Raw genomic sequence first — 21,925 nt, 5'->3', positions numbered from 1 at the left:
GATAGTATAACGCCATATCTAGCCATGTCGGTCACTGTATACATATAACATCAGACAACCCTGCCTATAGCCAATGCCTGGATGCCAGTTTTCACCATACACTGCATAAAAGGCGACAACAACAGTCATAGTGTAACCACTTCCAGATGCTTCTCTGGCTCTCTAGGCCCCTAGTTATATGATCGCCGTCGGTGCTAATTTTGTCCCCGAAACTCCTTTCCATCAACCGTCTAGCAAGGTAAAAGTTGGTCAGTGTTTTCGGCAGATTTGTTACGAGCGAGCAGCTGTCAGCCACCTAAGCATTACTAAACTATGTTCGCCACACTCGGCCCTTTCATGAAGAGCGAGATCGAGAGGAGAGAGGAAGCAGATTAGAAATGAGATGCCTCTTCCATTCGACGCTGCTTTGTATGCAGCAGTAACATATCTATATAAGAACCTGAGCTCGATCGCTTTAGATGACATCACTGGCGACACAGTTAATATCAACTTCCCCGCCTCCATATCTCCAATCTATATAACTAAATAATTACGTCGTTATCGCACCGATAACTACTGACTTTGAGCATCTTTGTTTAACATCACTCTATCATACTCGACAAAAATGGCAGACAAGAAACTCCTCGTTGTGCTTGGGGCTACCGGCAAGCAAGGCGGTTCAGTTATCAACTCCATCCTCGGCGATGAGAAAGCTGCATCGCAGTTCGCTATCCGGGGAATCACTAGAGACCCATCAAAGCCCTCGGCCCAGGCTCTGACTAAACGGGGAGTCGAGTGTGTCAAGGTTCGTTCCTTAGTTAACTAATATATGCCCGTATGCCACTCTCCCGGCTAACACTGTATATAGGCTGATCTCAACAGCAAGGATTCTCTTACCGAAGCTTTCAAGGGCGCATATGCTGTCTTCGCCGTCACCAATTTCTGGGAGACGGGAAGCGCCGAGACTGAGATCCAGCAGGGCAAGAATATTGCTGATGCTGCCAAAGTGTGTATCTTGTTCTGCTTTACATCATGAACGATTGCACTCGTACTGACATAATGTGAAATTCTTAGGAGAATAGTGTCCAACATTTGATCTGGAGCAGTTTGATCAATGTGACAAAGGGTATAGTATCTGCCTTATTCCCAACCAAAAATACACCAGTCTGACAAGCCATATTAGTGTCCGGCGGGAAACTCGCAGGAGTCTCTCACTTTGACTCCAAGGCTGCTGTCGAAGAATATATTTGCAGCATTAAAGTACCAGCCACCTTCTTCCTTCCCGGATTCTACATGTCCAATATCTCAGCTGGCGCCCTAAACAATGCATCAGGGATATACAACCTCAGCAACCCAGTTCCAAATGATACCCCCATACCACTTTTTGACAGTTCTAGGGATACCGGAAAATTCGTCAAGGCCATCTTGCTTAACCGTGAGAAAGTGCTTGGAAAGCAGGTATATGGAGCAACAGATTATTACACACCGGACCGCATCATCGCCGAGTTTCAGGCTGTGAAGTCACAGGATGGCCAGGGCGGTGCTGCTATCCGGATCCCAGATGAGGATTTTAAGGGAATTCTTGCCATAGGTAACATGTCAGAGAAAGCAAGGGAGGAGATGCTTCAGAACATGCAACTTTTGTACATGTTTGGGTATTATGGCGGCGCAAGCTTGAAAGAAAGTCTCGACGTAAGTGGCAGTTTGGTCATAAATGAAACTGGCGTTGTAAATGGGTGCTGACTTGTAACGATAGCTCCTTGACGAGCCGCCGACCACCTGGAAGGAGTTTGTCGAACAGGAACCTGCATGGGCTCATCTAAAGTGAAGGATTAGGAGGATGCCTTTTCATCTCCCAAAGTAGGATAACCATATTCCGGATGCAAGTTGTCAAAAGTATGGAACATAATAATTGAGGAAATATTCGTGGCACATCCATAGCCATCACCTAGGAAATATCAAACAATGTATAGGGGTATATAATAAATCAAACTTCGCTTTGCATGCGTTTATCCTTTAAGATGCGCTTATTGACCATCCGTTCAGCATACACTTTCCATAAATACCAAAATAGAAACGTGAGTAAGGTCAGTGGAATAGTTACAGCTGGGTATATCCACCACTGAGATGACATCGTAATCGTCGTAGAGTTGCCGCTTTTTCCTGAGGGACCATCGGACTGGCTGGGGCCACCGACAAGGTTGGTCCCTAGAAATCCCTATGTATCTGTGTTAGCTTATATACACTGATAGTTTAGCATATAGTCATGCTTACAGCAACAAATGTCCCAGGAAGGAAAACCATGGTCATGATTGCAATGGTACTCATAGATGCACTTTCCTTCATTGCCTCCTCGGCCATGCGAGCGCTGAAATGTGTACTGTGCCTAGTACTCAAGTTAAAAAGCTAGTTGATGATCTTGAATTAGTCTAGTCCCAGTCATAGAAAGAATTGTGGTGTGCAACCCACCAGATCCAAGAGCCTCTGAGCCCGCGTTGCTACATCCTCTATGGATGTCTTGAAATATGTAATCTGGTTCTCAAATCGATCATACTCCTCCTCTACACGGGTATAGAGCCAGTCACGGTTGTCCGGGTCAGGAGTACCCTTAACCATCCTGTAAAACTGGTCGTGCTGTTTCCGCAAACGAGAGAGAACTCCCAGGATGAAATTTAATTGTAGTTTATCCTGGTCGAGACTGGTAAGCGTGAGGTGTAGTCGCTGTATATTTATTTCTCCGAGATCAGAGCTTCCCCCGTGGGCCTTGACCTCTTCTTTCCTAACCGAGTCTCGGGGATCCCGCGCCGCTCGTCGGTAGTACTGGATGGTGCTATTGAAATGAAGTAGATGGAGAGCAAATGGATTTCCTGCGAGAGCAGCCGTGCTGGGATTAAGTATAAAATCCACCAACTTGTCGTCCAGCTCATCCTTTAGCGCTTTGGGGAGATCATTGAACGAGCGGTGTTTCAGCAGTATGACACTCGACTGCGACTTGACGTCGTAGTGTGTCACTATCGTCATCTTCAAGTCTGCCTCTTTGTCGACAGCTCGAATGTAGGCTCTTGCTCGTATCGCATACCAAAAATCTATCCCAAATCCAATAACAGTCAGTGCCAGTCCGTTAATAATACCCATACGACCTCCGCAAGAGGGGAATATATACCAAATGCGGTTACTTTCTTCTTCTTGTCATCACGACCGATTCGTGATCCAAATATCTGTTCCTGGCCCCGTATATGCGAGCAGGCAGACGGAGGGAAGTCATATCGAGCCAGTACTTTCAGCAGAGAGTCTAGCGAAATGTTTAGCTCATCTGCAACCTCGTCTTCGACATGGGCCGTCGTCTTCTCGTCGGCCAGCGCATTGGCTTTGATCACGCTAACAGCGGCAGCATTCGTATTTACCCGGTGAAGTATCTTCTCGTGGGGAGTCGATTCAAGGAGTCTGGGGAGAAGTACAGCTGTCAGTAAAGTGTAGTTATTCATGACGGCTACAGATTGTCACTTACATGAATCGTATCTGGGGTTGCGGTCCGACCTGCGACAAGAATCACCATCACCGTGCAGTTAGTATATGAATGATTAGATCAATCAATCATTGCAATCAATAGGAATGCTCACCAGCAACTTATGTAGAGCCTCATCATCGCAAAGCCGTTTCTTCCCTTTAATAGTAGCAGAATTAGATCAGCCGCTGGAAATCAAACTTTCGGGATTCCCGCAGGTGAACCAAAAGCTCGTCAAACGGGGAGAATCACCGGCGACTTGGAACGAGATAATATTCACGACATACCTACTCCACGATCATGGTCGAGGACGAGAACTCTCGAGGCTGCTGGATATTTTTCTGATCGCCATGAGGTCGATGCCGCTGTCAGTTCCTTCTGACAGAGCCGCCCGTCATCAAGGGCTGGTGAATACGAGGGAAGGCCGACAGGATAGTTTCGCCAGTCAATTTTGTCCATGGCGCACACTTCATCGACATTAAACAGAAGCAAGTGATACAGTGAGCCAGTTCTCCATCTTTAGCAAAGGGAAGGCAACAGCTCTGCTGTAAATATTTCTGTGCTGGTGATCGGATTACGAGCCGCACAGCCTTGCGACGACCCCTAGCTATGCAGGCCGCCTTGCTCCCGTGTTCGCTATTTTGGGTGCATATAGTCAAATGTCAAATTTAGGGCGAGGGGCTGGTGATTTAATGCGTGGCTACAGGCATTCGGCGTAGATATCTTTGCCTGCCGGGGTAACTAACTACCTAGTTAGGCGTCATCGAGGTTGTTGCTTCGGTTCCAAAATTCCGACCAACGATTTCGGCTGCTTCTGTATCTCGCCCGAATTTAAGCATCCCCATCTGGAGTTCCAGTCCCTTCTCTTCTCCAACCGCCCATTCCCAGTCTTCGGCTTGGTAACGTTGGCTGAGTTCTTCGTTTATACCCTGGATGGTATCCGCCCAGACTTGGAGGCGTTGTTGTGCAGTGCCTTCGTCTTCTGAATCGAAGTGCTTTGTAGATACAAAGCGGCCAAGTGTAATATGCCCCATGCAAGCAGTGTAGCATGTGTCTGTCTTGACTCCGCTGCTGATGGCCAGGTTGTGCAAGTCTCTCCTTAAATGGTGATAAGTATATGGGTCTGTCCCGACTGGAACGAACGCGATGGCTACCCCAACCGCATCGAAAAGGAGCATTGGCCTTCCAAGACGAGCAACCTTTGACTGAGATGCAGCATGGGTGGCCGGGAGGTCCAGCATCCCCTGGACTAACGGTCTTCCAATTTGGTTAAACACGGACCGTAGATGAGCCATAGGGTGACGGTGCGAGATCTCAACGACTGATAAATGTAGCCGAGACGACTTTGGAAACCACATGTCTATCAGGGTATTCAATTTTTCAGTTAGTTATAAGCGTAGTATTAAGTTCTTAGAAGTATCTCTTACCAGCCCCAGCTATATCTTTAAGCCTGTTTTGTAACCCAAGCAGGAGGTCGAGGATCTTCTGGCTTGGGCGAGCCCAGATAACCATGCAGTTGATGCTCTCATCGCTATAATGCTTCTCAATCTCTCCAGGTATACTGGTAGTCGCAGCATGAGACAGATACTGAACAAGAGCCGAACTGGGTGTTATCTTCGGCTTGCCGTCTGGCTGAGTCAAAGATGCGAGAGACCTTGACAGGCTCGCTTGTCTATAAGACTCATAGGCCTGTTGCACTTTTACCTGCGCGTCTCAGTCAGCCTGGGGTATCATTCAAATTTCAGTAATTGGTTGAATGCATCACTTACAGGGTTATCTTGACATTCCGCGTGGTCTAGCAGATCCTGGTACCAGTTCCTTGTCTGCTGGTCGGACTCAAGTTGGGCTGGAAATGAGAACATTTTGAATGAGCCACCTGCCGAGTAGTTAGTTATGTGAGATAATAGCAAGTATGTAATTAATTGAAATCGATCTGTGGCTTTGCAGTACTTCGATTCTGGGTGATTGATGTCCAAATATTTATACGAACCGCAGAGGATCTACATCGTGGCGCAGACAGCCGAAAATACGGAGTCGTTACATCATAGTTAACTAGGGCTTAGGATAAAATAAAGCGCTATGAAAGTATCGTCACACTGCATAGCCCAAGATTTGGAATTTTACCATATCTATATCGAAAGCATTGTCTGTGATAACCATTCGGTGCGGCGGAAGATACAAGATCTCAATTAGCTTTTATTTAAGCTTGATGTTGATATTTGCCCATACCAAATTACTTATACCCTCTTATGAGCTGTAGCTGGTCGGATTCTGAGCCTGACCCTATGGCCCAAATTTCTCATCGTGGCGTAGAATGAAGACCCATGTGCTGCCACATTTTTGTCGCCCATGACTTCCTCTACAGGAGCCTGAGCGACTATTGCTTTTACCCTCAGTTCTTTGGCTAGGTATGCTGTCAGTTGAACAGTATGTGAGAGGGTTCAAATGGTATCCGATAAAAATCACCTACCTTCTAAAGCCAGTGAGATCCTATCCTTTGCTTGTCCAACAGTGATACAAGACTCAGCGAGAGCGAGGGAAAGGTATATCAGTGGTTTGGAATAGTGATATCCAAGACCAGGGAGCGGAGGGTCAAAGAGGCGTGCCATTCGGACCTCCTCCCAAAAGATCCACCTATTCTTCTTCTGTTCATCATTGGTGGCCTTCCACTTGTCAACATCATAACCAAAGATGTTGGGGAATTCGATGCCCATTGCTTGAACATATTCATTCGCTTCCTGCAGGAGGACCAAACGGTATAGTACCGTGTCCAATAGTTTTGGAATTAAATTTGAACTCGCGTCGAGCTCACCCCGTATGAACTTGCGCAGTTGTGCATGAAATGCTACATTACCACCAAGGTTGTCTGCACCTGGCTTGGAAGAGAGATATTCCCTTGCCCGAATAGATAATTGGCGATTTATGGAGCCTGTCCGTGAAGTTGACGTGCATGTAGGGTCATTATCACCAGGGCTTTTTGTGCCACTAGGTGGAATAGGACGAAGAGAACTCCACCCCTCTCTAAAATACTCTAGTGAAAAGCCGGTTCGTCTGCCAAAGTGCATTTCCCATTCATCATTTTGAGAATAAAAATGGATACCTTGCTGGTCAGCTAAGGAATGGATGTTGGAGACTGTCTTAAATATACTGGCTGCCAGCCCCATGTATGTGGGATGTGTGAGAACGTTCATACGTTCCTGACCTTCATCCTCAATTCCTACGACAGATTGGACTATTGCTGATGCAATGCTGCTGCCACAGGCCCTACCAACGCTCCGGCTCAAAGACCAGGAACGGGTTTCTTGCTTGATGCCAGATCCAGTGATACCCGTAACATTAAGCCCAGTTGACTTTTTACAAATAGGTTGGACTAACCAGCCTCCAGAATAACAAGCAGTTGTAAACAGAGTTACCTTTGCTTCTGCTGTAGTCGCCCGGTGAAAGTCATTAATAAATAATAACTGGGGTTCATAAGCCTCTTCCTTGACCTGTCCGAGGCAGATACCGTGAGTATCTTGGTCCCCATGTCCGAATATCAAAACAATAAGCTGCTCGTTATGCTGGGCAGCGATTCGACTTTGCTCTCTCACGGTAGCCAGAAAGCGCTCAAGAAGGATTGTTGACGGAACGACCCGTATGTTACCAGCTCGTTCGATTGAGCCTAGCGTGTCTTTGTCCAGGACAACTCTTCGTTCTTTTCGAGGGTCTCCGTGCGCATACTCTCCATATTTTTGGACAAGGCTTTCCGGGCTTTCGGCTGTAAGCCAAACCTGAGCTTGAGTGGTGACATGCATTGGGGATAGAAGATGATGGAAAAGATAAAAATCACTAAAAAACCAACCATCTACACTTGGAGATGCTTGTCCGTCATAGTCTGTCACACCACACACTGCAACGACCCGGCTTGTTGGAGATATGTCTGGCGGACATGATATCTTAAATGCTATGTCTGCCAAAGCTTCCTTACGACCTTGGATGCGGTCAACAGGTATAAATCCATCTGGCATATCTCTAAGTTTCAACGCCATAACTGTTAGATAGAGAGATTTAGCTGCCTGGGTTGTCAATGAAATCAAAATATTGAAGTAAAGAGCGCGCAAATTCGGAGCTTCTGGCAGTTGTATTCGAATAAAATCTAAAAACAAAGAGGACATGGACGTCGCTAAATGGCGAGGTAATATCGTATAGAAGCCAATGACGTCATGTTCAACGTCTTCTTGAATATGCTTTCACTTACTTTGTGGAACTTACAGCTATCAGGAACAACACTAACTAATCCGGCTACACACATTCAAGCTCATATACACTGTCTACTAAAACCCTTCTGATAGTACATTCTGTCTGTACAGCTTTCGATGACTGGCTTACAGGGTCTTAGGTACACAAGGTCCTGCCATAGAGCCCTTATTGCTCCGTCCTACTCATCCACGCTCCTTGGCACCCTAACTACTTTCAAAAAGCAGAGATTTTCATCCTTGTGTTTACACCTATCAAGTCCATCAGTTTGACTAGTTTGATTATTACATCACACTCATCTGCTCGAGCCTATCATTCATATCTTGCTACTGTGCATATTTAATAGTCTCCCACTTCTAGCAGCATAACGAACAGATACCCCTGATCATCAATCCCGTGTTACTCGCAACTGATAGCGGGTCTTACGCCATTTTGTCAGCGAAGTTGCAAGCACAAGGCGAACGCCGGGAATTAGTTAACGGGCTAACTAATGGTACGGGGCTGTACCTGGGGGATATTCTCACGTGTGTGGTTAATTGGCCCCTTTAGCAGAAACACACCACATTAATTCTTCGGAGTAAGCATGTTTGCGCGTCAACACCTATGATTGGGTCGGCCTGCTTGGAGAAAGGGGCCACCTTGCTTGAGGGGAGCGGGACTCCCGTTTAATAAGTAAAGGGGTGTCCCCACCATACGCAAGACACAGTGGAAGCTACTTAAGTTGCGAATATCCCATGCCCAGACAAAAGCACCAGCGGACACGCCGATATCACCGGCTAAGGAACAATTAGCACGAATCGCTCCCTGGGCTATTATACCGCAGATGCTACATTACACATTACATACCTATCCAGGTACCTAGGTAGGTATAAACAACAAGATCTGATAAGCGATACCATTATACCTATAGTGGTCTGGGAGCCACTAAGATATGTTTCGAATGCTGAAGATTGGATACAATGCTGCTAGCCACACCTTAAAAATGACATCTTAAACACTTAAACCTTGCTGGATTGAATAAGAAGTCTTGAGATGGCCAAGCGAGTTTGCCGCTATCCAACGGCATGGGTTTCCTCATGCACAACGTACCATTCCCCCCCAGAGCCCCATGAACAACAATGGGGCAACGAACTATCAATGTTCCATCTGTTGCTCTTCCTCCGGACAGCTATCCCACTTGAGAAATGTCCGCATATGGCTGTGATATAATCATGCAATTATATGGTTTGGCGCAGTGTTGTTCTTGTCTTCCAATTACCTCGGAAGGTATTGATTCTTGTCATCACAAGAGATATCACGCAATACGAAATCTATTATGCTTATCGACATGGGGGTTATGCTCTTTAGTGCAAGCTTAATGCAAGATATTTTCTACTAGAATTTTCTAGTTTTCTTCAAACGCTGCAAAGTGACTGCTCGGCTTTTCACTTTCTATAAAATCATGTATAGTGAATTTAAGCAGAGTGATTTATGAGCTCCCATTGCCGATTATCATGTCTTAACGCCGTGATGGTCATGGATGAAGGAAGCCGCATAAACCCGAGTCCATGCTCGCGGATACCAGCATGTTAATTGAGCGTCTTGAACGCCGTACTATAGCACGTCACATATACTATTACCCCAGTGGATAATTAGCACTTGTGGGACGCCGCTTTTGGCAGTCTATCATACTCACCACGTTCCAAGCTCTACACGGACATGGCAATGTTGCAAAGGTATATAAAGTGAGATAAACCCGCGATCCTGATACCTCTCTACAGCTAGAGCAACCGGTCCTTACAAACGCCCATCTCAAGTGTACTCTCCTTTTTGTTTCTCCTCCTATATCACTGATTCCCATTTCTCCATTTCACCCTACTGCCATACACGATGCAGATTCTCGCGGCTCTCTCTGCTATTGGGGCCCTAGTAGCCACCGCTACTGCGGCTGCAGTTCCAAATGCGCCGGCAAAGCAATCCATGATTGATATTCAGCTTTCAGCCACTGGCAACACCCTGATCAAAGCCACTATCACCAACAAGGGAGATAAGGCTTTGAACTTGCTGCAGTTCAACACCATTCTTGACAAGAACCCAACCCGCAAGGTTCGAGTGTACCAGAATGGTAAGCTAGTCATACCCCCTAAAGCAACGCTCTGCATTTATTAACTGTATGAAATAGGCACCGAGGTCAAGTTCACCGGAATGCTTGCCCGATACAAAATGTCCAATCTCTCTCCCGATTACTTCACTACCCTTGGTCCTAAATCCAGTGTTGAAAGCACCTTTGACATCGCCCGTACCCATGATTTGACTCGTGGCGGGAAGATTACTGTCATGGCTTCTGGCACCATTCCTACCGCTGAAGGCCACGGTAATGGAACCTCCATTACCGGATATGCCAGATACGAGTCCAACAAGCTTGAACTGGATGTTGATGCGAAGAAGGCTTCCTCCGTTGCGCAAGCCATGGGAAAGGTTAACAAATCGCGCAGCACTATCGACAAGCGCACTAACATCGACACCTCCAGCTGCAGCCAAAGCCAACTTGAGGCCCTTGAAGGCGCCCTCTACAACTCTGCTGCCCTTGCTCAAGCCGCTGCTGAAGCTGCCCCTCAAAGCACCGACACTGTCGCTGAGTTCTTCAAGTCTACCAGCCGAAACACTATCAAAACCCTCGTCTCTCGTTTCCAATCAGTTGCCAGAGAATCCACTTATGTTAATGATGGCAGAACTACCTATTACTGCACTGATTCTATGAATGGCTGCTCACCCGGTGTTCTCGCTTATACTCTTCCGGACCAAAACCTCATTTTTAACTGCCCAATCTACTATTCCGATCTACCTCCCCTTGCCCAATCATGCTACGAGCAGGATCAGGCTACTACCACTCTTCACGAGATGACCCACAACTCTGCTGTCGTTAGCCCGTTCTGTGACGATCTTGGCTATGGTTATGATGATGCTACGTCTCTCTCTGCTAGCCAGGCCCTCCAGAATGCTGATTCTTATGCGCTTTTCGCCAACGGTAAGTTTATCCTTCACTATATTGCTGAACTTCGACTGACAATGTCATTAGCTATCTACCTCGGCTGTTAGGATTTTTGAGGAGGTACAAATAACATGAGATGATTTTTGTAGTTATGTTGGAGATGGAACGTTTATGTACCTAAAATATTTGATTCTAATAGTTAATAGTACCTTATGTCTCTTATCATACCGCGTCGCACCCATTCCCAAATCAATTTCTCCTCTGTAGTTGAATCCCCAACACAGCTTAGATTATTCTCCCGAATGAGTGAAAGAATGGAAAGTGGAAGTAAAAGCCCACGGTCTCCTTTTTCAGAAGTAAAATATATCTAATTGTAGCCCTGTTGCATTTTTTGTTCCGTTAAGTAGGCCAAAGAAATGACCGGGAATCTCGTAAGGAACTAGCTGTGGAAAAGTAGCTAGCTCTTTCTTCCCTCTTCAAAGACAAACATTAACAATCCACAGTAGGAGTCTGCTGATGATACACTAGAATAACTGACTAACATCTCCCAATTGGTAGACATTGGTTCTGGGTCTGCTAACTTGGTGTCAAACGGCTGAACTGAAGAAGTCCTCGTTAGTGTGCAGGTCGAAGCTGTTTTTGACACTTCTTTTCTCTCTCCCTGGCCTTTGGCATTACTTTCTTGCGGAGGAGGTACTCCGTAATGGGTAGCAGGGCTGGGGCCTATAATTACTGGGAGAACCGGCCGGGAAGTGGTGCTTGCAACCGCTGCTGGTGATGGTGTTGGTGCTCCCACCAGGGTCTTGTTGATAATTATGAATTTCGTTTGTGGTGTGTATTAGATGTGAAGCAGCAGAGCCAAAAGTTTGAACCTACATCAGTGGTCCGGCTGAAGCCATGTTTTAGACACCGGGGTATTCTGGGTATCTTCGCTATTGCCTGCTGGTATTGACAAGGCTTGGTTTTAGCCTGTAACTGGTGAGATCTGTTTGGGATGGGCAACCCCTGCACTTTAGTTAAATAATCGGCTGACAGAAAAGTCGCTAGCAATATTTATAAGGGGCTCAACACCAACGCCAGCTGGTTAATTTAGATAACTACCCACCCTGATAGATAGTGAATAGGCACAGGGTGCAAAAAAAGTACAAAAAAATGGGTGATTACCAACATACGGACAGTCGGGATTCGCTGGTGGTCACCCACCCAACTACTAACCGACCGGCAAGTGGCTTAAGTACAGCTGAGCGGACGGGAAGCTCTGTTTTCCACTTCCTGTGGTCGTATGTGCTTGACTCTTAATTGACAGCACTGATATAGGGTTGCTGAGGAAATCTGTCTGAAGAAAGGCAGGCTGGACTGGCAGGATATTTCCATTAATTCAGCCATATATTTGTGCCTAAAACAGGGGCACATAGCTGACCAGAAATGACATGCTCATATATACAACAAATACCTGCTAAATAAAACCGAAGTATCCGAATGTGAGGGATGAGAAGAAAAATGCCTGGGAATCATAAATGACATGTTCGTTTGACTGACAGGGTAGCGTGTCACATCACAATACAATCTTTATTTCTCTCTCTTTCTCTATAATAATCGTCACGCTGGGGTAATGAGGAGGTTGATAGCGAGGCAGGGCCTTGTCGTCTCCTACCTTGCATATGCGGACCTGGGCCATATCCAGACATTCGATTATACTGAGGATTTGGGCCCATGGGACTGTGGTACGGTTGTTGTTGATGGTGATTATGCTGCTGCTGGGGGTGTAAGGGCCCGTTAGGTGGTGGTATATATGCTGGCTCTTGGGCAGCCTGTTCATAAGTTGGCGGAGGGGCATTAGGGTCATTGTCGGCATTGTTCTGGCTAGGGGCAGGTGGGACCATTGGCGGGAACCCTTGGGTTCTTGATGGAGGTGGGCGGTGTGTAGTGGGTGTGCGAGGGAGGGGAGTCAAAGTAGACGGAAGGGCGGAATTAGGTCGTGTAAAGCTAGCGGAGCGGGTGTTCCGGATTTGATGCTGTGACCGGCCCCGCGGAGAGGCTGTTTCAGAGTTTATTCTGAGGTTGTTCTGTGACCGGCGCGTGGGCTGCAGAGGTCCCTGTTCATTTCGTCGGTTTTGCTCATCTTCATACTGTAGTGATAGTGCAAAGGCATAATCTGCGTCCGTTTGCTCGGTACTGCTTGTATTTTCCTTCGGAGGTGGCTCCCTTGCACTCGGTGGAGGCTGGCTAGGTGCAGAGTTGCTATGCCCTACAGGGCGGAAGTCACCAGAGTATAGCTCAGAGTTCGTGCCGTTGACATCTACTAAGCTTTCCCAGACGATCTCTGCATGGCCGGCATACCCGGCATCTGTAACTAATGTGAATAGCTGGTTGGATAGTGGGTGTTTAAAGAGTGTTGCAAAGTGGTCGTTCCTAAACAACACACAAATGCTACCTGACGGTATAGACCGCTCTAGGTGCTGAAGGCCAAAGGGGCTTAACTGTGTAGGGTTATCCACCGTCACAAATCGCTGAATGGTATCTATATCCTCAAACAGTCGTTGTTCATCTGGGGTTAATGACCCGGTATTTATAGCTCTAGATTCTAGATCTTCTCTTTTGAAATGAAGCAGCTGAATATCATCGTGATATTCAGCAACACGAAGCATAGCTTCGTGAGTTGGTGAAGATGGCGCCGCAGCCCAGCCGTGGACTAGCGGGAGGTTAAATGTACTGTACAGTTCAATATCCCGAGTTTTGAGGAAGGTTCCAGGTGTAGGAGGATGTAGTATCTATAAAGGTAAGTTAGTGAGGTAAAGGGGCCGAGGTAATTCGGGAACATACTGGAGTTAGGCGTGGGTTTACGTTCATTCCAGTATGCAACATTGTAAGAAACACGCTCAAGGCTTCGATATCAGGTAATTCTTCATTTCCATCCGGTGAACTTATGAGTTCATCAAACAAAGCTTGTATCAATAATCCTAGAGATATTCGTTCTCTAGAATTCAATGCTCGAATAAGTGGTGTTTGTGCATTAATCGGAGACCTTAACACAAGGCCGTTGACTAATGCAAGGAGTGGACAGGGCCCGTTCTCGTTCTGCACCAGAATTGGCGATTGGCGTAGCTCAGTGGTTCCATCTGTCCAGTTGACAATGCGGATATCATATATTTCAGATTTGTGGCTTGCATGTTGATGTGACGGCGCGGGGGTTGTGGGCTTCGAACCAGGGGCAGGTTCGATTATGGCTGGAACTAGAGGCGGTCCCGTCAGGTTTGTTTGAGGCTCCGGGCCTTGAGTTGCCACTCCCTTGCCTTTATCTATTCTCTCATCCTTAGCTTCGCTAAGAGTATGTAATTCTGGATTGGTTCCTGCGGGTTCTGAGTAGTAATCATGGGAGTCTAAATCAATCAAATTCTCTGATTCTGTTGGTGGCGTAATTCCATAGGCCGCGCGCGCCTTATCAGGAATTTTCGGCTTGTCTAGCAAGTCCACACCTTCAGCAGCCGCGCCTTGGCTGTTCTCTGAGTTGGTTGTAGTATTATGGGTGGGTGAAGTTAAGGACAAGCTGCCCATTTTGTCGCTGACCTGGCTGGCACCCGGTGAGTGGTGAGGGTAGAGAGAAGCACCCTGGTTCTCAAAGGTAGGGTCCGGTGTTTGATTCTCTAACGCATTTGACGCTGTGTTTAGATTTTCTAGAGTTGCAATCAGTAGGCGTTCGCGTCTAATTGATGGAGTTGAAGAAGATACTCACGATCGCGACTCAGCTTAGCTTTGAGGAATGGGTTGTTTGATTGTAGCTGTACCCCGGATGTTGGCATCTCATTCCGCGCCTGGTCATGTAGGGCGCTGGGATCCGTCTGCCCCGTTGCCTGCGGAGAAAGTGGTTGCATAGCCGGATTGTATCTTCGCAAGTCGCTATTTACACTATCGGCCCAGATATCTGAAGAGCTTTCAAGACCATTGGCAGAAGGTAGCTGGGGCAAGGCGGGGTGTCTTGAGCCAACCGTAGAGGAGTTCGTAGTTCCGTCTACGGCGTCGTTCCGGCCATAGTCAGCTGCATATGACGGTAGTGTTTGCGATAATTGCGCGGTCGGATGCGTATCGTTATGCGATTCACTCGCATTAGGAGTGGGCTCTGCGTTAGCTTCCTGTGACCTGTCCCTATATCCCGCATCATGACCGCGTTCAGGCTCAGAAACGTGTGTTGAAACCATGGTTGTCCTTAAGTTGTATGAAGTAGATAGGTATGAAATGTGAATTCTCCCTTCTATCAGCGAAATGTGAGAATAGTAATGATCGTGCTAAGCTCAAAAATCGGTCGCATCATAACACTGATTGGACTGCGGCATTATATCCTTTGGCGACGTGGTATGATGAGAAAATCGCCCCGTCCCTCTTTCATACGGAAGTTTTGGTGTCAGCCTGGATGAGGCGCAGGTCTCCACCCAATTCAACAGCGTGAAATGAGCAAAGAGCCGCGGGGGGCAAATAGAGCAGTCCTACTCGTGGGGCTATGCTCGGTGTGTTCTTTTCGCGCGCAGTTGTTTCGGTGCTGTATTAGCCCGCGGGTTCCTGTGCCTGCCTAGTTGTTAATAAGTTGTTTGTTCCATGCTCGCTTTGCGGTGTTATTAAAAAGAAGAAACGAACTCAGAAGTCGAAAGAAAGTTTAATAAGCGCCGGATGACGTAAGAGTACCTTCGGGCAAATAAAGTTCCGGCCCGTGGCTTTTGTCAAGCTTTTTCCTCTTTTAGGAAATTCTGACGGCGCAGCTTCGACCTCTTAACATCAACCGCGGGGATCGAAGAGCAGTTTGCGGGGTAGGACGCGGATCAAAATGCATTCCTCTATCCCGCCAAATGTTTATGTGGCGCTCAAGCTGCCGTCAGAAGTCACGAAGATTGTCCAAACAGTGCCTAACTCGTACGGTAAACCCCCATCTGGGCCAGTGATTGAAGTGGTAGCTAATCTGAATGCTAGGAACATATCGCTGGGGAAGTACGGGTCTTTTCCGTGCAATCAAATCATTGGAAGACCGTTCTATGCAACCTTCGAGATTGCAGACAATGCAGACGCTGACGGCCATGTTTTGCATATTGTGCCTGCAGCCGAACTACATACCGAAGCGCTGCTAGCGGACGGTGAGGGCGATGGCGATGGCGAAGCTGGAACGAGCACTCCATCTACCGCATTTCCTCAAGAGGATAACAGGAACATCATTGATAACAAGAGCACCCAGCAGCTCACAATGCAACAGATTGAGGAGTTAAAGCAGTCTTCTACGGATGCGGGGAGGGAGATTATTTCAAAGCTGCTTGAGTCGCATTCCGCACTGGATCAGAAAACTCAGTTCTCCCGCGCTAAATATATGCTTAGGAAACGAAAGAAGTATCTGCATCGATTCACGGTGGAGCCAATGGATGTGAGCGCGTTAACAGAATGGATGCTGGAGCAAAAAGACCCAGGTCGGATCCTGGAGCTACGAGACGAAGCGATAGGTTTAATCGGAGCTTGGGCCAATGTACATTATGGAGGTAGTGGAGAGCCTGATGGTGCAGCAAAATTGGATGGGGTTAATCAAGCAAAAGGACGATGGTTGATAGTGGACGACACTGGTGGCCTGGTTGTTGCGGCTATGGCGGAAAGGGCAGGCATTCTATATCCTCCCGAGGTGCTATCTGGAGAGGGGCTTAGTAGCACTACAAAGCAAGGAGCACGGCCTCCACAGTCTACGGAGGATGACGCGCCAGCGGTAGACGCAATGTCCATGTCTGCATCTCACACGACACTAACGGTAATCCACCACAACTTACAGCCGAATTTGAGTATGCTCAAATACTTCTCGCACGATATCAAATGAGCCTTCGGAAACTCACCCCTCTCTTTGCACTTGAAGACATTATCATGGCTACAACTTCTCCACCCGTCTGAGGATGCGATTTATGACATGAGCACAGAAGTTAGCGAGAAGAGCTGCTAGCTGGGAGCCCTCTAAGCGATCGATGCATTTCAAAAAGAAACGGCGCTGGACAAAGGTACGTAACACAGTTGACGAAACCAGAGCAGGCGGATTTGACGGCCTTATCGTTGCAACTCTTATGGATCCCGCATCTATACTCAAGCACACGGTCCCGTTGCTGGCTGGGTCGGCACAGGTCGTCGTGTACTCACCATATATTGAACCGTTGGTGCAGTTGGCGGATCTATATTCTACTGCCCGCAGGACGGCGTACATCACCTACAAGCGAGAGGTGGCGGAAGGGGCTGCAGATGATAAGGAGGAGGACTTCCCAGTTGACCCAACATTGCTGTTAGCGCCAACGTTACACACATCTCGAGTGAGGACGTGGCAAGTGCTTCCCGGACGAACACACCCGCTCATGACTGGCCGGGGTGGAGCGGAGGGTTACGTTTTCCACGCAGTTAGGGTATTGCCTGCAATCGGGAAGGTGGAAGCTCGAGGAGTTCAAGCGAAGAAACGTCGAACAGAGACTTCATGAATGGAGCCGGCCATTGGGCTTTTGCCCCTGAAATGCCACGATGGCCTGAGTCAAATGGGGTATACTTAACCATACCGGTACCTGGTGGTCTAGACAATGATAGATAAGGACACGAAGGATGCGGAATGGAGCACCCAGGACACTGGGTTTGCACGTTTTCCGACCACTAACTAAGGGGACCACTTTCGTGCTACTGCCGGTACTAATGCAGAGGCTGGATGCAAGGGGAGGGTTAAAGCATGGCGATGGTTGCGATAAAAACATGGAGGGTCGTTTCACCTGGAGACCGGACCTTCACCCCCAGACATGCTCATATTCAGAAATTGACTGGCGGGTCCTTGCCTAGCACGTTTTTTCCTGCTGCTTTAGTGCGGCGTTGAGAGAGAGGGGCGTTTTTCATACCCCGGTGTAGAGTGGATGGGAAGGATGGGAGAATTGATACATGCACATTTCTATGTATAACAACGGGGTTAACGAGTCCACCGTGTTTCACCAATTACATAACAAGGATGCTACACAGAACGTAGCCAGGTACTCCGTACATATGAAGCAAGCCCAGCGCCATGGAGCAGCACACTGCCAATATATTGCCAACATGATGACCGACTACCAAGATGTGAGCTGCTACGCACTGCTGCCATTTGCAATGACGACAGGCTACACGTGAAGTTCGATTAGAGCTCCTTGTCCCTAGCAATATACTTCGTAGAAGATGAGTCCCTCCCCCTAGCTATAAACTAACGAGCAGAGGCTTGTGAGCAAGGGCGTTCAAGCGACCTTATTTCTCTCTTTCTTTCTTTTTTTCCCCTGCTGCTTGGTGATGTTCCTTATCGATAACTGGTCGCCATAGCTGGCGCATCTCCGCTGCATCGCCATGGGGTACATGCATGTACTCTCCCATACATCGGACTACTGCGAGGTACATCACAGGTACCTTGGCATATGGGCGACACGTGCGGCTGCTATGGTCGAAGATTTGCTCCCTCTTCCCCGGCGCGGTCGTCGCCTCCAACCTAACGCTGCAGCCAACGCTGAGTATAAAAAATGGACCAACGAACTCAACTAGCAAAACGACTAAGGAAACGCCCAAATTAGAAGCTCGATGAGGGCAGATGTGCGCGATATGCGCCGTGCCTCGAATCAGAAGCTGGTTCCGCCTGCCCTAGCGACCAGCATGACCCAGGAAATGCCCATCGTGGGCTTGAACCAAGAGCCAGAAAAGGTCGAATGGACGGCTGTTGCACGCCAGGGTTGCCCCCTAGGCGGTCCCTGATACGCTACACCGACCAAGGCCAGTCCCCATAATCGGGGGTTTTCTGTGCCAGAGGAGACAGCATGAAATGCAAAGACCAGTTCTATATATACATTACACTCCGGGTACACCAAGCACGCATTACCGACACACTGGCTGAGGCCTAATTTTTACGAGGAAAGGGTATACTTGCACATATTGTCCGTACTCCACCAGAAATAACAAATAAGCACCGAGTTAATCTGGCCAAAACATCATCCGACTTGAAGAAGAAAGAAAAAAAAAGAGAAAGTGAGAGAAGGAGAGAGAGAGACGCGTACATAGCCCGGCGTCAAGATGCCGAAATACACTGCCAGAGGAAAAGAGTGCATGAAGAAAAGAGTGCGAGAGATGTGCTATTATTGTGAATTATGGCGGCAGGCGAGTTAGCCGCAGGGCCAATAGGCAGCAACCTGCCAGCCTCCCCGAGGATGCCACAGCCGTCGATCCAAGCTTTTTTGCCTCTGCCTCTTCTCGCAAGCCTCTTGCTTTCCCCCTTGTTGCTTCTTCTAAAATCTGAATGGGCAGAAGCCGAAAGATGACCCCCTGGTCGCCCAATCACCTCCTCGCTAGCGGAAATTCCAAGCGTCTCCCGCAACCAACGCCGAGGCGCATCTCCACCCAGAGGGAAAAACGGGGACAGCAGAGAAAGCAGAGAGAGAGAAAAGGCCGGCATGGATGCGAAAGGCTAAGAACTCGAGGGAAAGGGCCTTACTTGGGCGGATTAAGCTGCCCCGGCTGCACGGGCATGGCATCCTGCCCGTCATTGGGCGTGGTTTTCGCTCTTCTTGCTTTTTCCCCCCATCTCTCTTATTCTTTTTTTTTCTTTCTTTCGTTTCTTTTCTATTTTATCTTTGTGTTTTGAGCTCGACGGTCCCTTGGCTTGTCGGTTTTGCGGTGCAGATGGGAAAAACCGTCGTCAGAAGACCGTGAGCCCCAAGGGGGACCAAACCAAACGTCTTTCTTCATCGAATATATACTCCGATGCCGTCCCACTGCCTCCTGAACATCCCTTCCCCCCAGTCTCTTTCTTAATGGTCGTTGCTCTGCTTTGCTCGTCGATGGTACAGTCTGCTTGAGAGTGTCTCTCTTCCTCGCCCGTCTATCTATCAGTTCGTTCCACTCAAGACAAACAGCCAGCCAGCCCATGGGATGAGACCGGGACTTACACCACAACCACCCGCAGCACCACCATCCGGATCACTCTGCCCATCATGCTCCTAGCCACGGCCAAAGAGAGCGTTCGTAGCAGCTGGGGCATGTTCAGCCCAGTCGAGCGCCGTAACATCTTCCTATACATTCTAGGTATCACCTTCTACAAGTTCGGCCTCGAGGCCTTCAATGGCTCTATCCTCGCCCTCGCTACAAACCGCTACGACTACGACGCCCAGTTGAATCATTTGCCGGCCAAGACCTTCGAGCGAGTCGGTCTTCTAAGCGGCCTCAACCAAGCCTGCCAGTGTGTGGGCTCGATCATCATTGCTCCCTTGGTTCGTCGGGCTCCCGCCAGGCTCGTCCTGGTCATCTCAGTTGTCCTGTTCGGCCTTTTCACCGCTATCCTCATGGTCGTGGATGCGGCCACCGGCGGAACCATCATGCCTCCAGAGTTCCGTGGCGATCACCCAGCAATGGACTTTCACTACTATGGAAAATACAACACCGACGGTATTATACCCATCTACTGTGTAACTGGAGTTGTCTACGGGATGGTCGAGTTGATCCGCCGTATCATCCCCCGCGACATCGTCGGCGGAAACATCCAAAAGCTTCGTCGTCTCGACGCCATGGTCCACGTATTCTACGAGATTTCCGGCACCGCCAGCGCATTCTGCACCGCTCTCGCCCTCATCCCGACCCTGGGGAACAACTACTCGTTCATCATCACGCCTGTGTTCTTTGCCATGGCCGGCGCAACGTGGTTCTTCATCAAGGAGGCAGACACTTTCCAGCCTCCTCCACCTCCACTCATGGGCAAGCGACCAACCTATATCAAGGCAGTGTTTGTCTCCTTCTACCTCTTCGGCGAATCCATCTGGACTGGATGCAAGCTCCTCCTCACCAACCGACGCTTCATCTGGCTTATCCCCGGTTACTCCATTGCCTTCTACGGCCATCGCTATCTCGAAAACGGCCTTGCTCCCGCAGTCGCCCGCCGCTACCTCGGCCACTCCGCCTGGGCTAACATCATCGTTGGTGGCTCCAACTTGGGCGAATTGTTCGGTGCTCTTTTCGTCTTCCTCTTTACTAACCTCGTAACCACTCCGATTCCATGGGTTCGACTCGATGCCATCATGCTTCTCGGAGTCTGGTACCTTTCTTTCTGGACACCACCAAAGGACCAGGTCATCTATGCCTGGATCATCGCCGCAACCTTCCTCCCCATCTCCTTCGGCTGGGCTGCCGGAGACGTCTCTCTTGCAGCTTACATCCAGGCCGCTCTCGCTCGCCACGAATCCAAAGCTCAAAACGTTTCCGCCCTCGGCGCCGTCATGGCTTGCCTTTACACCACCTACATCGTCACATACGCCATTACATCGCCACTATTGGGCCAGTACATCGATTCGGTATACAGAAGCACTGGTGGTCGTGACGGAGGCAACATCCACTCTGCAATCCACAACGTTGCAGGTGTACAGTACAGCGTAATGGCTGTCATAATATTCGCCAGTACCTTCATCCCACAGGGAGCCTGGCGCATCAACCCCAAGATGCTATTCAACCAGAACCTTGACGCCGACCTTGAGGTTACTGAAATTGGAGATGGCATCGACCTGAAGAAGAAGAGCCATGAGCGAGAAACTTCGCTCAGCACAAATCCAAGAGATAGGGAGTCATGGTGATTGTTTACCCACTCCCCATCTCGCACCATATTCAAATCTTCTCTTCTTCTTCTATTCTATATACCCCTTATTTAAATTATAACTTTTTTGGTCCGGTCTCTTTCCCTTTGGTTTCAACTCATTTTGTCGCTCGGTTAATTTGCGTGGTGTTCTGGCAGGCTTTCTCTTTTTTCAATAAGTACACAGCTCATACATATGTTGATGCGAATCCCCCCGATACATACTATACTCCTCCTCCTCCTCCTCCTCCCCTTCTTCTTTCTATCCATCCATCCCCTTTACTCTTTCGCGTCCCCCTACTATATCGCACAACTTCGTAAGTTTCACGTTATCTTCTGGTTTGATAATGATGCATACGCCAGTTTTTATGTCTACATCTACATAACTAATTAACAACCAAGACCTGCAGTGTCTTACAGTACTCAGATATATATTGCTCTCCAGCCTAACCCCTCCCCCTTTTCCCACCGTTACTGCCAGATGATGTCTTTTCCTCATCTTTCCATTCTCTCTCTTAATTTCATTGATGTGACCGGGCTTGATGCCTGCCTGATAAAAACGCTACAGACGTGCTTACAATTTTCCTTGCTTACTCTACTTCTTATTTTCCCTCCTCGTTCGAAT

General features: G+C 48.3%; 8 protein-coding genes and 1 non-coding gene across 9 annotated transcripts; 4 read left to right on the top strand and 5 right to left on the bottom strand.

Moving 5' to 3' along the window:
- Nucleotides 1–604: 604 nt before the first annotated feature.
- MGYG_04098 (hscarg protein) lies at nucleotides 605–1,807 on the top strand (the record flags this gene model as incomplete). The annotated part of the gene is made up of 5 exons (XM_003173876.1): nucleotides 605–784; nucleotides 848–985; nucleotides 1,054–1,105; nucleotides 1,163–1,671; nucleotides 1,736–1,807. The coding sequence occupies 5 exons, from the start codon at nucleotides 605–607 to the stop codon at nucleotides 1,805–1,807; spliced, it is 951 nt and encodes a 316-aa protein (XP_003173924.1).
- A 159-nt stretch (nucleotides 1,808–1,966) lies between these two features.
- MGYG_04097 (hypothetical protein) lies at nucleotides 1,967–3,464 on the bottom strand (the record flags this gene model as incomplete). Its single annotated transcript, XM_003173875.1, has 3 exons — nucleotides 1,967–2,197; nucleotides 2,449–3,065; nucleotides 3,143–3,464. 3 exons carry the CDS (start codon nucleotides 3,462–3,464, stop codon nucleotides 1,967–1,969), a joined length of 1,170 nt encoding a protein of 389 aa, XP_003173923.1.
- Nucleotides 3,465–4,233: 769 nt separating this feature from the next.
- On the bottom strand, nucleotides 4,234–5,346 carry MGYG_04096 (hypothetical protein; the record flags this gene model as incomplete). Its single annotated transcript, XM_003173874.1, has 3 exons — nucleotides 4,234–4,844; nucleotides 4,912–5,188; nucleotides 5,254–5,346. 3 exons carry the CDS (start codon nucleotides 5,344–5,346, stop codon nucleotides 4,234–4,236), a joined length of 981 nt encoding a protein of 326 aa, XP_003173922.1.
- A 375-nt stretch (nucleotides 5,347–5,721) lies between these two features.
- On the bottom strand, nucleotides 5,722–7,512 carry MGYG_04095 (hypothetical protein; the record flags this gene model as incomplete). Its single annotated transcript, XM_003173873.1, has 2 exons — nucleotides 5,722–5,888; nucleotides 5,955–7,512. The coding sequence occupies 2 exons, from the start codon at nucleotides 7,510–7,512 to the stop codon at nucleotides 5,722–5,724; spliced, it is 1,725 nt and encodes a 574-aa protein (XP_003173921.1).
- Nucleotides 7,513–9,589: 2,077 nt separating this feature from the next.
- MGYG_04094 (metalloproteinase) lies at nucleotides 9,590–10,798 on the top strand (the record flags this gene model as incomplete). Its single annotated transcript, XM_003173872.1, has 3 exons — nucleotides 9,590–9,824; nucleotides 9,882–10,727; nucleotides 10,779–10,798. 3 exons carry the CDS (start codon nucleotides 9,590–9,592, stop codon nucleotides 10,796–10,798), a joined length of 1,101 nt encoding a protein of 366 aa, XP_003173920.1.
- Nucleotides 10,799–11,859: 1,061 nt separating this feature from the next.
- On the bottom strand, nucleotides 11,860–11,973 carry MGYG_10011. Its single transcript, XR_001951131.1, has one exon. It is a non-coding gene; the product is annotated as a 5S ribosomal RNA (ribosomal RNA).
- Nucleotides 11,974–12,241: 268 nt separating this feature from the next.
- Nucleotides 12,242–14,887, bottom strand: MGYG_04093 (DUF455 domain-containing protein; the record flags this gene model as incomplete). The annotated part of the gene is made up of 3 exons (XM_003173871.1): nucleotides 12,242–13,462; nucleotides 13,515–14,365; nucleotides 14,425–14,887. The coding sequence occupies 3 exons, from the start codon at nucleotides 14,885–14,887 to the stop codon at nucleotides 12,242–12,244; spliced, it is 2,535 nt and encodes an 844-aa protein (XP_003173919.1).
- Nucleotides 14,888–15,507: 620 nt separating this feature from the next.
- Nucleotides 15,508–17,170, top strand: MGYG_04092 (hypothetical protein; the record flags this gene model as incomplete). The annotated part of the gene is made up of 2 exons (XM_003173870.1): nucleotides 15,508–16,464; nucleotides 16,628–17,170. 2 exons carry the CDS (start codon nucleotides 15,508–15,510, stop codon nucleotides 17,168–17,170), a joined length of 1,500 nt encoding a protein of 499 aa, XP_003173918.1.
- A 2,505-nt stretch (nucleotides 17,171–19,675) lies between these two features.
- MGYG_04091 (hypothetical protein) lies at nucleotides 19,676–21,301 on the top strand (the record flags this gene model as incomplete). Its single annotated transcript, XM_003173869.1, has 1 exon — nucleotides 19,676–21,301. The coding sequence occupies one exon, from the start codon at nucleotides 19,676–19,678 to the stop codon at nucleotides 21,299–21,301; it is 1,626 nt and encodes a 541-aa protein (XP_003173917.1).
- Between the last annotated feature and the right edge of the window lie 624 nt (nucleotides 21,302–21,925).

This window comes from Nannizzia gypsea, genomic scaffold, assembly GCF_000150975.2.
Source record: "Nannizzia gypsea CBS 118893 supercont1.3 genomic scaffold, whole genome shotgun sequence".
NCBI lineage: Eukaryota > Fungi > Ascomycota > Eurotiomycetes > Onygenales > Arthrodermataceae > Nannizzia > Nannizzia gypsea.
This window is presented reverse-complemented; position numbering and strand designations above follow the sequence as displayed.